The sequence below is a fragment of the Seriola dumerili genome, unplaced genomic scaffold (genome assembly GCF_002260705.1).
Source record: "Seriola dumerili isolate Sdu_G_001 unplaced genomic scaffold, Sdu_1.0 BDQW01000088.1, whole genome shotgun sequence".
Taxonomy (NCBI): domain Eukaryota; kingdom Metazoa; phylum Chordata; class Actinopteri; order Carangiformes; family Carangidae; genus Seriola; species Seriola dumerili.
The window spans coordinates 13,803,000-13,817,191 of NW_019174343.1; the positions used below are offsets into that span (position 1 = coordinate 13,803,000).

Below are 14,192 nucleotides of genomic sequence, written 5' to 3' on the forward strand. Positions count from 1 at the left end.
TTAACACTCAGAAAAAAGAAGAAGAAATTTCATGAAATAAACTTAACAACAAATGGGCTAGATTTTGACACAGGGTTTCTCTACTAAACCAGGGCCACAGGACGGAGGAGCTGTGAGAGCTCATATTCTACTTCATTGTACTCAATAAATAATGTAGAAAGAAACTATATATGAAGTAGACCTGGGGCTTTTGGGGGCCCCAGCCAGTTGTGCACTTTGCCCAGTGTACAAGGCAGCCTTGTTAAATAGAAGAGCTCAGGTAAAGCTAAACTAGTTCATCAGAGCTGGGGGCCTCATCTGTTGCTTTGCCCCCCTCACCCCTCCCCTCCCCTCCCTCCCTCCCGGCAGTTTTCCAACGGACCAACTGACGACGCTGGATGGAGGTTGAGAGGGGACTGCCTCGGAGCACCGGGGGAGAGGAGGGGGGGAAAAAAAACTTTTTCTCCTTTGTGTTTTTTAAATGCCGTTTAGGAGAGGAGAGGAGGGGAGGTGTGTGAGGGAGGATCGTTAAGATTTTCCAGAGACTTGTTGGAGTAGTTTGGTGTGGAGTCACCGACGGGAAGAACTCCAACAGTTAGTTTAGCTCCAGAGTCAGACTGGCTGTCTGAGGAAGACTGGGGGACTAACTAAACTAACCTTCCTCTCAGGTCAGAGATATAGTTTCACGCTTCAAAAACAGATTTGCATGAGGCGCGGAGAAGAACAAAACGATGCCTTTTAATGTCGATATTGTGTAGTCCGTGATTTTGAAAAGAAGTTGGGAGAAAACCGGTTCTCCCTGGTACCCTACCGCCGCTTTTGTGTTTGTGAATGGTGGGGTGTTTTTCCTGTTTGACAGGGCCGATAGTCAAGGTTACAGCTGTCCAACACACAGGCTCCTCGGTAAGTTTTTAAAACCACTTTTACTTAAAAGGACACATTTATTTGTGTGTGTGTGTGTGTGTGTGTGTGTGTGTGTGTGTGTGTGTGTGTGTGTGTGTGTGTGTGTGTGTTGCAGATGTGTGTTGCCTCCTCTTTGTTTTAAAGCCTAACATTTGCTTGTATGTTTCTTATTCTGTGTCAGTGGACCTTTGAAACTCCGGTAAGTCCATGCAAACAATAGCTGCGTGTTCATAACCGATGTTGATTGATTATAGATGAGCAATTCCACCCCAGATGCTGCTGACTGATCAGAGCCAAACTCTACAGCTGGAAATGTTTGTAATAACACGTAGCTAGTCAGTCTGCCTCAATGGCTGCTCCCCTTCTAAAGCATTTTGCACTTGAGGGACATAATGTAACTTATCCGTCAGTTTTTGAGGACAAAGACATAATGATCCAAGATAATAAGGGCTTTATTGGTGTGCACTGAACCAGGCATTTAGTCCAAAATCTCCCAGCACTGTGCTTTAATCAGCACTGGCTAACAACTCCAGTTTTTCATTTAGTTATGGAGCAGTTGTGCTTGTGAAAGATGTCAAAAGAAAAAACAGAATAGTAATATGGATTTGAGATTTGTTTCCTTTATATCTAGTTATTTGATATTAAACTCCACAGGTTGTTTGACAGATTTGAACACTTAAACAAACTTTTTTATGTATATATTTACACATCCTCTCTATGCAAACCATACAGAAACATCCTTCATCTTGTCAGGCAAACATTTGATGCCCCTTTATGGCCCACATAGCGTGCAAAAAGCCCTGGCCCTGTGGTAATGCTGTGTGATCCAGGGTGGGAGTGCCTCTTGGTTTTTCGGGCAGTGTGATGACAGCCTACAGGTCCTGTCTTTACTGGGGAGAGCAGTCTGTAGTTACAGCTTCTCAGTGCACCCCCCCTAACTACTTGACCCACTCTGTCTGCCTGCACCAGATGGTTTTGCCTCTTTGAAATGACGAAGAGGAAACCCTTCCCTGCCTTGGGAAAAGAGAGAAGACAGGACAGGAGGCATGAAGAGCAGGGGATGATAAAAGTTAGACTGCACATGTTGTTTTGTATGGTAGCTTTTAATTAGCACGGAGGCAAGGGTCTAGTTTTTATATTGTCTTCGTCTGTAGAGTATGCCAACACCATGCTGACTTCTCTAAACTTTAACAATTAAACACGCAATACGACTTTTAAGAAAACTTAAAGCGCTAAACACTAAACTTTATTGAAAATAACTTTAGAAGCTTTCAGGAGAGTGTCACTGGGGGGACAGCAAGAGCAGCTGACCCGCACAGCAAAGCAGGAATTCCCGTTTTATGAGGAAAAGGCTTTAATTTGAAGTTTGGGTAATTGCTGTGTTTGAATCTGCTTTCTTTTGTAAACACACACTGTCTTTTTTTTCCCCCTTAAAACAACAGGGCCAAAGGCTAAGGTTTATTCTTTTGATTAAGGTATTGACTGGCTGGCCGGCCTTCTCTCCATCTACTGTTCCAAACTTCATTGAGATGGTGGCATTGGTAAACCCTTAATTTTGTTGTATGAAGTAAAAAATAGAATACACAATTCTTTCGTTTTAGTTTACATCATAAAAGAAATCTCTTTGACTACAGCTTACTTAAATACCATATTAGAAAGCTGGGGAATTTCTAGTTTCTCTTTCAGCTGTTGTTTTAGCTGACAAAGATGAACCTCATTGCTTTCTGTGGTTACTGTACGTTAAATTCAGTAGTATTATACGGCGTACATTCTTGAGAAATCAGTAGGAAACAATGAGAGAATTATGCACAGTATTCGTCAACTTCTTCACTGTCGTTAGTTGTATGTCATACAGAGTTTATTTAAGATGGAAGCAATCACAAATGCAAATTCAGTTTCACAATGACGCTGTCGATGAGTTTATCTCAGAAGTCTTCAGTATGCTTTGGGTAGCGCTCCAGATCTGTCTGGCCACGTGCTCAGGCCTCCTGCATCTGTATCGTGGACAAATCGATGTACTGATGAGTGATGAGCTTGTCATCAGTAATAGAGGCAGTATTGAGGGAGAGCTGTACTGTAGAATCTGCACAAGACTCATTGCTGCGGTTAATCTATTAAGGAGACCGCTATGCTCTGTACCAGTGACTCTCTTTTAGGAAAGTGCATCATGGGTGTCAAGAAAGGCAAAACAGAAAGTACAATTTAAATAGTGACAGATATTTTATAACAAGTCAAGTCAATTTTTTATTACATAGCGCCAAATCACAACAGAAGTTATCTCAAGGCACTTTGCATATAGAGCAGGTCCAGACTGTACTCTTTATGACATTGATTACAGAAACCCAACAATTCCCACCAATTTTGGCGATGCAGAAGAAAATGTATCTGACTTTGTAAAAACTTTTTATATTTTCTTACTTGTGCCCTGCACAGTTAGGAAAGTAACACTCGGAAAGTAACACAGAGGTCATTTTGAGTTTAAATAATGTGTCAAGTTACGGTCCTGAATAGGGCTTTGATGAGGTAAAGGGTAAAGTACAACTCAATACATTAACCTACATTGTACATGTATACATTAACAGGTACCCTATCCCACTCGGGGTGTAGTTGCTGCTTCTTCTTAAATGATTATTGCAGAAACAGACACGAAGAACAACCTGAGTTTGTGTTGGATTCTGAGATGGAAGGATCTAGAGACTCCTGGGTGTAAGAGAAGCCCCATTGTCACATAGAAACCACATAAAGAACTGATACCAGTCATTTTGAAACATACATCCATAGGCTACATATAGCTCTTTAAACACTGGTTATAGTTGTGACATGACTGGGGTGTTGGGTTGGCTTGGAAAATGAAGGACATACATGATATTTTAGGCTCATGAGATCGCTGTAGGAGGTACAATTATTGCAGACTGGAATTTGACAAAGATGGTTAAATGGCTGCTTTAAATGATAGAGCTGCAGTGGAAGTGCTGTAGACATATATAGGCACTGCATGGAGGTCTGAACCACGACTGTGTTCTTACTCCCCTTGTGCCACTACAGCAAACCTATCTACAAATCACCACAATTCAGTCAGTGATTTATTTGATTGTACTGTGGCAGTTTGTGTAAGTAACCCGGTTTCTTTTATACCAGCTCCCTGTAAAGAAAACAAACTAAAACAAAAGATTGATAAGATCTAAACAAAGTTTTAATAAACATTGTTATAGTATTATCATACCCCAGTGAAATGGCTACAGCTTGTCTTCACGGGAAGGTCAGGACATGCCTCGACATGAAAGGGCGTTGGTGCCATGCTCAAGGACACTTCTGCACGATGGATGGGTACATTTAGGTTCTCCACACTAACCTGCTGTTCCTAAGCAGCTTACATTATCCCCAACAAAGTGCTATACTGTCACGCTTTCACTGACATATGGACATCAGACCCCACCACACTGCCTACTAAATGCTGCTCTCCACCACAAACCCTGATGGAGCGTTGTTGAACTGCCCCTCCTTACTGCACACACTGTACGCTCCTTCCTCTGCTGCTGGATCACAACTCCATGTTATTGCAGCATACAGTGCCAACTGGGTGGATGGATATTAGTCCATGTATGGATTTTACTATGTAAATGACCATGTCTAGTTCTGACATACAGTATAGACGCATGCACCATTGACATGTGACTCTCTTCAAAAGGCTCCTTATTGTGTTTCTGGTCTTTTTTCATGCTTCTCTATAAGTAGCTCTGCAGTCTTAAGTTGAAAGGCCTCTATTGTTTAGACTAAAGTCAGGCAAGCATGAGATTGAGAGATTATGAGGGAAAAGAAGTGAGATAGTACTAATAAAACGTTGCCACAAGTGACCATTATTGGGGTCCAGACAGAGCCACAGGGCAAATGACTGGTACTGAGAATATGTATACATTTGACTAGTCCTTTTTGAATGATCTCCAATTAGAGATAAGAGACTTTAAGAGTTTAAGAGCTACAGCTACCAGTGAGATTGTAGCTGAACAGACTGATTGTCACTTGAACAGCTGCGATTTCTACTCCACATAAAAGCTACAAAATGTTGCAAAATAATATGAATTTTCACAACTCTGAGTAATAGCCAAGATCTGGGAACTCCAACTGTGCTGCGTGCAAAATTAAATGAAGTGGCTCATCTTTAGAAGGGATTTCGGTTCAAGAAAGATCCATTGCACAATGTACACATTTTTGTGACATGTCTTGTCAGAGAGTAACATTAAATTATGTGTAGGTAAATGCCTGATTTAGAAGTCTAGTAACTGCTTTGGGTTAAGCAGCTGATAACCAGGAAAAGAAACCCTGGCAAGACAGCTGACAGAAGAGAATAGACCTTAAGGGATTGTGGCATTTTAGAGAAATGCAGGGGAAAAAAAGTCCCATGAGTTGAGTAGAAAGAGCAGTGAGGACACATTGGGATCCATTCACTTAAGCCACATTCAAAGCTTGTTGAATGCAAATGTATTCCATAGTCGCCACAATATAGTCAACTTTGTACAAGCACAACAAGGCTTTTAAAAAAACAGTTGATTTGCATAGGCCACACACTCTGGTAAGGTTTTGAATCAATGAGTTGGGTCGAGGGAACTGATATCCACTGTAGTGACTTAGTTTTAATGCTGTATTTATTGTGTGTGTATTAAGTTTTTCTTTAGTGTACTTAAAATTTGCAGCAATGAGGAAGTGTGAGCGTGAAAGGGTTAATCTGGATTAAAAAATAAAAGGTCTTTAAAGGGTTTACAGCTCTCAGCCACTATTAATGAAAACAACAGGAATGTAAATGGTGTGGTACTCTTGTGACAGGAGACACATGGGGCATGTGGAGTTCAGGGCCTTGGGATTTATCAGATATTAATTTGTTGATGGTGAGTTCTTTGTAAACTTGATTTGTTGCTGCCTAAACCGTGTCTAAACTATTTATTAGTGAATCATTTTGGTTTGAATATGGCTGCATGGATCTCAGACCCAGAGTTTATGAATAAGAATCACAAAACCACCAAGAAAAGTGTAAAATGACTGTCATGTGGTGCTTTGTTCATTGTGCAAGTTGTTTGAGCACACTAACAGTAGTTGCCACGTACAAACAAGTCCCTGAAACAGTCTCAATCATGCAAATAGGGGCACATGGTGAGACAATGGCAAGTGTTATATGTAGATTAGCCTGTGAGCCAGACAGATTACAAGCTTATTTTCGTCATATTGCAAGGTCTGCCTTTCCTGCCGTTTCCGTATGGACAACGTGTTTCACTCAGATCCATTCACTGTAAGCAGTGCAAAGACCTAGGTAGCTGCCTCGTTTTCTCCCTGGCCATATATTCTCAGTTGAAACGTGTTGCCATTAGTTGAAAAGAAGTTTCAGGTTTGATGATATAGCTCTTTGGTCCTGTCTCTGTTCTGTGCCACAAACACAAAGGTCAGTTCCTGCTGAAACCTGATGTTCCACTTCCTCCTCTGGTCCTGACTTCCTGCTTTGGAGAGACAGGAAGCTCAATAGTGGCCCTTATGATGTCTTAACCAGTATGTTCCAGAGTAAAAGCAGATGTTGTTGATTATAGCGGCCATGAGCATAGATCTATTCATGTTTATACAGTTTTATGCTTAGCACAATATGGCATCCATTTTAATAACCCCCACTGTGACAGTCGTAGCTCCAGTGGTCCCTGTTGTCCAGACTTGATCAGTCTTTCAACTGGTTGGGTGTGTTTAGCTGAAGGTGGCATGATGAATGGCTGCAACTGCAGAGTGCAGACCCTGGTGCATCTCACATTCCTGGTAGATTCTTCCAAGTGAAGTTGTCAGACAGCCAAGCCGTAACACTGCAGATTTTCAGCTGGCCCTGGCCGTCAAGTCGGAGGAGCACTTGCAGAATCCTTGGCTGTGATCACACATGCCCACCCCTTGATTAAACACTCCCATATAAGCTATGTGGGGAACTTGTAGTCGGCCCTGCCTGTCCCTCAGCAGCTGAGCACTCAACTCTGCGCTGCTCAGCCCCCCGCAGTGTTTGTTCAGGGGGAGTATACTCCTGGGCAAGTTTTTGTTTCAAGGGCAACATAATATTCCAATAGCTCATCTGCAGCTGATACTTATTGTGTATCAACTCTCAGTTCCCATCTGTCTGCTCTTAAGTAAATGTAAGTGATACTTCTGGAGGCCATTATGTGTGTTTTTGCTGAAACTCTCTCATTTGACACTTTTCCAGCCTCTAATGGTGAAGCTAGTCCATGCTGGAAATGAAATTGTTGCAAAACTCGGTCGGCCCCTTACTTTGGTCAAGACTGAAATACCTCAACAATTGTTAAATGAATTTACATGAAATTTAGACATTCATGTTCACCAGTGGATGAATCCTACAGACTTTTTGTCATGTAGGAGTGTCAACCTCATGGTGGCAACCATGAGGTTGACACTTTTGTTATTGGGTGAAATATTTTGAAAATCTCTTAAAGGGTGGCCATTAATATGTGCTACAGATATTTACGCTCCCTGATAAGAATTCTAATAACTTAGATGATCTTCTCACTCGTCATCTACCACTATCATCAGCTCTAAATTTGAATTTGTCCAATTCTTAGCTTTATGAGCAAAAACCTGAAATATGATTGCAATTCCCATTAGCCTTAGCTGTAGTTTGTGTTCAGGGCTGGTTAGTATTAGCATGTTAAGAGGCTAAACTTAAATGATGAACATTGTAGATATCACCTGCAAAAGCATAACAGCATGTTGGCAGTCTGATGCTAGCGACGGCCTCACAGGGCTGCTAGCATGGCTTTAGACTCTTAGTCTTGTTGCTTGTATTGAATTTGTTACCAGGCGACTTCAGCTTGTAGAAAACTCAGCTTGGAAGAGCTGGAAGGACTTTGGGCATTGAGAATCTTCAGTCATTAAGATAGATAGTTGTGTTTCCAGTTAGGACCCCCTCCCTCCATCACTCACCAGCCCTCTGAAGGCAAATACTTGGCACCCCATCTTAAAGCAAACTCTTTGGATCTACCAGTTTCCTTGGTGCTCTCAGCCATCTTTATGTGGTCTCCGTTTTTGTCCGCCTGGTTTCCTCTGAGTGCCACTAGAGGTCACAGCATGGGCCTCACAGGCTTTGTTTAGCCTCATAATGGCTCTATTCTCCCACAGCAGCACAGACTTCCAAGCCTGCTAGACATAGGACACCATTGTGACTCACAGAGGTGGTAACATGAGGAAGATGCACAGAGGCATGAGAGTGTCCATAGGTGCACACGTAGAGTAAAGTAAATAACTGTTTAAGAAAATGATGAAATATTCACTAGTTCACACTCACAGTGCTAGTTTTACTGGTAAGAAGTTGCTTTATTATTGTCTATTAGCGATGATGACTTATTCACATGGTTTCACTAAATGTAATAAGCTGACCACAAAACATCCATTCAAAGTCCTGGTCCACTAGAAGCAAATAGAGAAAGTTGTGGTAAATTTTGTGAGTGTCCAATTACAGTAATTACAGTAAAAATAAGCTACTGTGTAATGTGATATGTCGTCTTTTATTATCTGCCCACAAGACGTTCTAGAGAGCTGTATCCAAATTTGATTGTGCTGTATGTTACTTAAGTTGTGTACATTTAGTTAATTACCTTCACATACACATTATCTGCTATCCAAACTAACCAGGTGACTTTATTCATGTCATGTTGGACATATTTGAGCGGGGCATAATGCTCCAACACGAGCTATATCTGCTCAGGCTTGTTGGTTCATTTAAAATACATAAATGTCTTTTTGGAAGTTCATGTTCCAGTTAGAAAATTTTAACAGCTCCATATAGTCGCCTTAACAAAACCTCCCCCTTCTTCTCATGTGACTGAATCAACACCAACATGGAGAGGGCGATCACAGAAACGCCTCAAACCAGAGGGAAACAAAAGCCCATAACAGTGAAGTTCCTGTCACTGCCCGTCCTTTTTTTCCAAACCTCTTATCCTGTTCAGGGTCACAGCGGGCCGGAGTCCTCACTTATTGAGCAAGGGAAGTCCAGTCTGTCACAATATACGGACAACATATGGACAAACCTTTCTTTAGACAGACATGGAGATGTAAACTCCACACAGGAAACCCTCTTGTTGCTTTAAGGTGACAGTGACTGAACCACCATGCTGCCCAGACCCGTGTGTGTAGTTTTATATTATCCTGTAGTAGAGTTTGGCTTTTCATCTTAACGTGGCTGGAGTTGATTTGAAGATTATTGTCTAGATGGTATACAGAGATCTTTCCAGTAGCTGCTCATTTTGTTAGAAAAGTTGGATTTTATTTTGGGTCTGTCTCGTTACATGCAGTTTACTGTTTGTCATTTTATTTTGGCTTTTCTCTCATTAATTTGATGCACAAGTTATTTCATAATCAAAACGTTAGGTTTGTAACAAAAGGCTGAAAATGTCAAATCCTAGTCAGCTGTATACACATAGCTACATTACTACACCCACTTCAAATTGTTTTGCATAAATACTGTATATATTAGGGCTGCAACTAACAGATATTTTCGTTGTCAGTTAATCTGACAACTGTTTTCTCTGTGAAAGGAGTAACTGTCTGTAAAAAGTGGAAAATGCCCATTATCATTTCCCAGAGTCCTGATTTGATCTGATTATCATACCAACACCCGAAGATTTTCAGTTTGCTGTTTAATATTTTTTAAACATTATTCTCTGTTAATCAACTAATCGTTACAGTTCTAGTCCATATTTTTTTTCTTAAGCTTTATATGCATATCCTCAAAGCAGTAATCAACTCTGTAATGTAACAGACTCTAAACAAAAGACTTTAATTGAACGCACATTTTGTCCTAAATTCTGTCTTGTCTTTCAGCAAAGGAATGAATCATTGCTGTTGTCACTGATAGAAAACAGAAAGAAAAGATAGGAAATACTGAAAGAACTGAGACTAAAGAAAGAAGAGTGACTAAAGAAGAAAAGAAAACTTTCCAATGGGCTTTCATTTTTTCCAAGTAAAGTCACTCATAGGCAGGACACACAAAATTACATAGCCTTGTGTCTGAGAAAAAAGCGGAAACAAAAGTATGTCACATTCCAATGTTAGGGAGAAAATAGATTTAATTTGGGGACAGTTTCAGGTGAAGAAGCAGAGGTGGCAGATCGACACAAGAGAGGAAAAAGAATGATCTGGCAAGTAGCAAAGAGTAAAGGCAAGACTGAATGTTCCTGGCTGTTTGTCTTGAGTAGAAAACGTGAGTTAGCTGTAATCGGATCTCAGCTGTGGTGAGATCATACACGAGGCCTGCCAGCAGCCTCACAAAGAGCGGTCCACCCATAGGCCTTGAGCCCCACTGCAGCGCCCTGTGGCTCCCTACAGGCCTGCCAGCTTAAATATCATATATAATTTTTCAACAGTACGAGATGGTTTTCAGAGGGCGGTAACATTTGTTGCTCTGCAGTAATTTTGGACAGTGTGTGTCCACTAGTAATTATCATCAATGAAGTGTATGTTTGTATCTTTACAGTAAGCAAGGTGGTTAAGTAGGAGGAACATCCCAGTTATAAAAAAGAAAAAGTTTTCAAATTACTTACAGACAACATTGCTCGGCTCTTTTCTCCTTACCGTGTAATTCTTAAAGGAGAGTTAAAACTAGATTATTTTAATTGTGTTAAAAGCTCATTAAGTGAAGCCAAATTGCTCTCGTCAGGTGACTGACTCTTCATGACTGTCAAAGTTGGATAGGGGGTCCTGGCCCATGGATTATAGTGACTGAATGAGCTGCTTGTGTGTCTTCCCAGGCATACAGGATTGCACTGAGTTGCATAGTGTTGTGTGTTGAGTTTGTGACAGCTGCACATACAGAGCGGCGAGGAAGAAGTCACAGTTGGCCTGAAGATTACACACTTCACCTTTACCCCTGGAGTGTTGATCAGGATATTTTATTTTAAACTTGACTGAGGTTCAGCCGCACTTTTTTTTTTTTTTTTTTTTTAAATCTTTCCTTAGTTAATCAACGTTTTCTCTTCTCTTACAGTCCCCAAACCTGCTCAGATGGACATGAGATAACACCACCAGAAGTTCAACCCTTGTCCGGAGCTTCAGCCAACCCCCGCAACCTCCCATATTCAGCCAGAATGGCAGATCCCACCGGGCTGAGCCCTGAAGGGGCGGGGGCGGGCATATCTGAGGTCAACGCCTGTAGCTTGGAGATAGAGAGGAAGTATGATGTCATCCCTGCAGTCATCTGCTCCATGTGTTGCCTGTTCGGCATCATTTACTGCTTCTTTGGTGAGGATCCCTGCCCTGTTACATCAAGCAAGCTCAAACATAGGATGACATAACACAGTCAAAATGTCACTCACTCTTAATTGTATACATATGCACCAATAGATGTAGATTATGGTTATGTAACGGGGTAATTGCTTTTTATTCTATTCCCGCCAACTCTGTTCATCATTGTAGATCTCTTCGGTGTCTCCTCTTCCAGGTTACCGCTGTTTCAAGGCTGTCATGTTCCTGTCAGGCCTGATGTTCGGCTCTGTCATCATTTTCTTGCTGTGCCACAAGGAGCACGTGCTGGACACCCAGCTGAGCGTCGAGGCCAGTGCAGGAATCGGCCTCGGTATAGGCCTGCTGTGCGGTCTGGTCACTATGCTGGTGCGAAGTGTCGGCCTCTTCATGACTGGCCTGCTGTTGGGACTCCTCCTGGCCCTCGCTGCTCTGCTCGTCACTCACCAGTTCTACACTCCCACCACAGTCTGGGTGCCGCTGGGTGCTCTTCTGGGAACCGGCATGCTGTTCGCTGTGCTGACACTGCAGTGGCAGAAGTTCTTCACCATGCTCTCCACGGCTGTGTTCGGGGCAGCTATCATGACTGTGTGTGCTGATTATTTTGTGGAGATGCTGGCACTGGCTACACATGTGTATGAATGCTTGCGCCTCACACCCGGGCCGCCTCTCTGCTGGTACAGCTGGGTCATCCTTGGCATCTGGCCCGCCCTCAGCCTCATAGGAGTCCTGGTCCAGTGGAAACTGACAGATGACAGCTTCTCACACACTGAGGGTAAGGATGAAATGTCATGACTCTGTGAGTTCTGTTGTAGTGAAGGGTCAGGACCTGTATTTATCAAACTTCTTACACTTCTTACAACATGAATGTGCTAAAGACTAAAAGAAGAAGTAAAAAGTTCTTCACTGAGTGTGAAGAATAAGACACATTTATCCGGCGACGACCTACTTAAATGAAGGAGGATTATTCAAAGGCAACTTTCAAGCACTCACATGATTAATCACATCTAGGAGTATTTACCCTACATCTGACCCTTTGTTCTTGCTTTAGGAAATTCTGGGAAATTATAAATATATCTACTAATAACTACCATGTAAAATTGACAATAATCCAATTTATTGATTACACATAAATGTATAAACAGGGAAATAGAAAATGAAATGGAAACAAAAAGAAAACCAACCTGGAGCAGAAATGCTACTGGCAGATGAGGCACAGCAGAGAAATCAGATACTAAGGAGAAGTTAGTGCCATACTTACAGTGAAGCTGCATCGTGATGCAAGTGATTGCAAAGGAAATCAATGCCAGCTTTATTCTTATAAATACTCATGACCACTTCAAGTTCACTCATCTGTCAGTCTCTGTCCTGCAGTCATTTAGTATCTTCTCTTAACCAACCTTACTTATACTTAAATTTCTGAATAGGTGTAAAACTGAACAATTTCTACTTTAATCTTTCACTTAGATCCAGAATTTTACTCTTTACAGGCCCAGATATTCTAGTCAGGATTTTACAGGTATGCCTCATTTCATGCCTTTGAATTTGCCTTCTCCTCTTAGTTGTTATCAGTCGGCGACAGAAGAGAGTCCAGCTGATGCGGATTCGAGAGAAGGACGCCAAGAAGCGACAGCAGGCAGGTGGGCAGGAAGGCACATACCGTCGTAAACCCACCCCAGTGAAACGTTACGCTGGGGACCTACTGGCACCGGTCAGTGTCACCCAACAATGGCGTGTGCTGTAGTTGCTGATTATTTTTATGTCTACCAGTAAGACCAAAATAGTAAAAAAAAAAAAAGAAAAGAAAAAGAAAAAAGAAACAGGCTTGTTTCTAGGTTTTTTTCATGTTGAAACCATTTTTGTTACCTCACTCATCTCTCCCTGTGTTGTCCTTCCTCTAGAGCTACCTGCAAAGTCTGCGGGACAGACAGATGGGCACAGGCACTTCCCTTAGCAGCCTGGGCACTGCCAACCACACCATGATCGACTTAGACTACGACACCGGCTCCACTGTGCCCCTCACAGCTACAACCCCAGTCGTCAGGGTCTGAGCAACACAGAGATAACAGAGAAGAGACTACTTAATGCTCTCTGGTTCCTCAACAGTGTCTCCCTAATGTAGAGTAGAACCTATAAACTGCTCCACTCAGCGAAGGGTTTTTATCACCCTTAAACTGATTTGGAGCGAGGATGGATTTTCTCCTATCAGCGTGTGAGTCCTGGGTGATGGTGAAAGAGAATGCTGCTTTTTTGGGGGGAGAAAGCAGAAGTGTCAAGCTCCTGCTTGGTGACTGCTACAACCACTACAACCACTGTGTTTCTCAGAGAAACACTTAAAAACAGATACTAACAAAGTAAAGTGAGGTCCTCCATTTCCTTACATTGTGTATTAAATACATCACAGCAAGTACGAGCCGCAAAAACAGATGTTTTTCTGTTTTGGTAGTGAATATGACAAATCCATTTGTTTGACATGACATGTACTGTACTAAAAAAGTTAGTCATTGCCATGAAGTGTTGTGTTATTGCCTGGCTTACTGTGTAACTGTGTTGTCATAGGATTTATGATTGTGTGTTACCTTTTTAGATGAAGCATGTTTCATGGTGAGTACATGTAGATGGATACATGGCGATGAGTATGTAAGTGAAGCAAAAACTAAATGATGCAAATAAAATAAACCGTTTGTATTTAAAAAGCTCTTTGCATGAGCTTTTAGCAGGAAGCTTTGTAGCAGCTCTCTAATAATTCTGTCACCTTTTTTGTTTTTTGCAATGTAGCTCCTGTCAGAATACAGTAGGTGAAGATTTAAGACTGTTGCTTGTGGAGTAAACATTTTATAATTTATTTTATATAATGACCATTACCTGGTAGTGTTGGAAAAAAAGGACAAAAAAACAAAGCATGTTTGATGTTAATTTGTAGATTTTTAAATAATTATCCACTTTGTTGTTTGAATATTTTGCAGGGGCACTTGTTACCTGAATGTGTACATACCTGTTGATAGAAATTTCAAAGATAAATAAATGTGTTTGATACAAAA

The 14,192-nt window shown here is 41.6% G+C and overlaps 1 protein-coding gene across 2 annotated transcripts; it reads left to right on the forward strand.

Annotated features, from left to right (window-relative positions):
* Nucleotides 1-468: 468 nt before the first annotated feature.
* LOC111221854 (transmembrane protein 198-like) lies at nt 469-14,148 on the forward strand. Of its 2 annotated transcripts, none has more exons than XM_022745439.1 (5): nt 469-882; nt 10,898-11,151; nt 11,351-11,926; nt 12,714-12,862; nt 13,053-14,148. In XM_022745439.1, exons 2-5 carry the CDS (start codon nt 10,998-11,000, stop codon nt 13,200-13,202), a joined length of 1,029 nt encoding a protein of 342 aa, XP_022601160.1. In that variant the 5' UTR covers nt 469-882; nt 10,898-10,997; the 3' UTR covers nt 13,203-14,148. The 2 variants fall into 2 exon arrangements, with proteins under 2 accessions (XP_022601160.1, XP_022601161.1); XM_022745440.1 differs by having other exon boundaries at nt 12,714-12,791; nt 13,053-13,202.
* Nucleotides 14,149-14,192: the final 44 nt, after the last annotated feature.

What these genes read in the sequence shown, in the direction of transcription:
- LOC111221854 (XM_022745439.1), top strand. Translation starts at nt 10,998, where the DNA reads ATGGCAGATCCCACCGGGCTGAGCCCTGAAGGGGCGGGGGCGGGCATA. An exon ending in CATCATTTACTGCTTCTTTG is followed by an intron (nt 11,152 to 11,350) that starts GTGAGGATCCCT and finishes CTCCTCTTCCAG; the next exon opens with GTTACCGCTGTTTCAAGGCT. An exon ending in CAGCTTCTCACACACTGAGG is followed by an intron (nt 11,927 to 12,713) that starts GTAAGGATGAAA and finishes TTCTCCTCTTAG; the next exon opens with TTGTTATCAGTCGGCGACAG.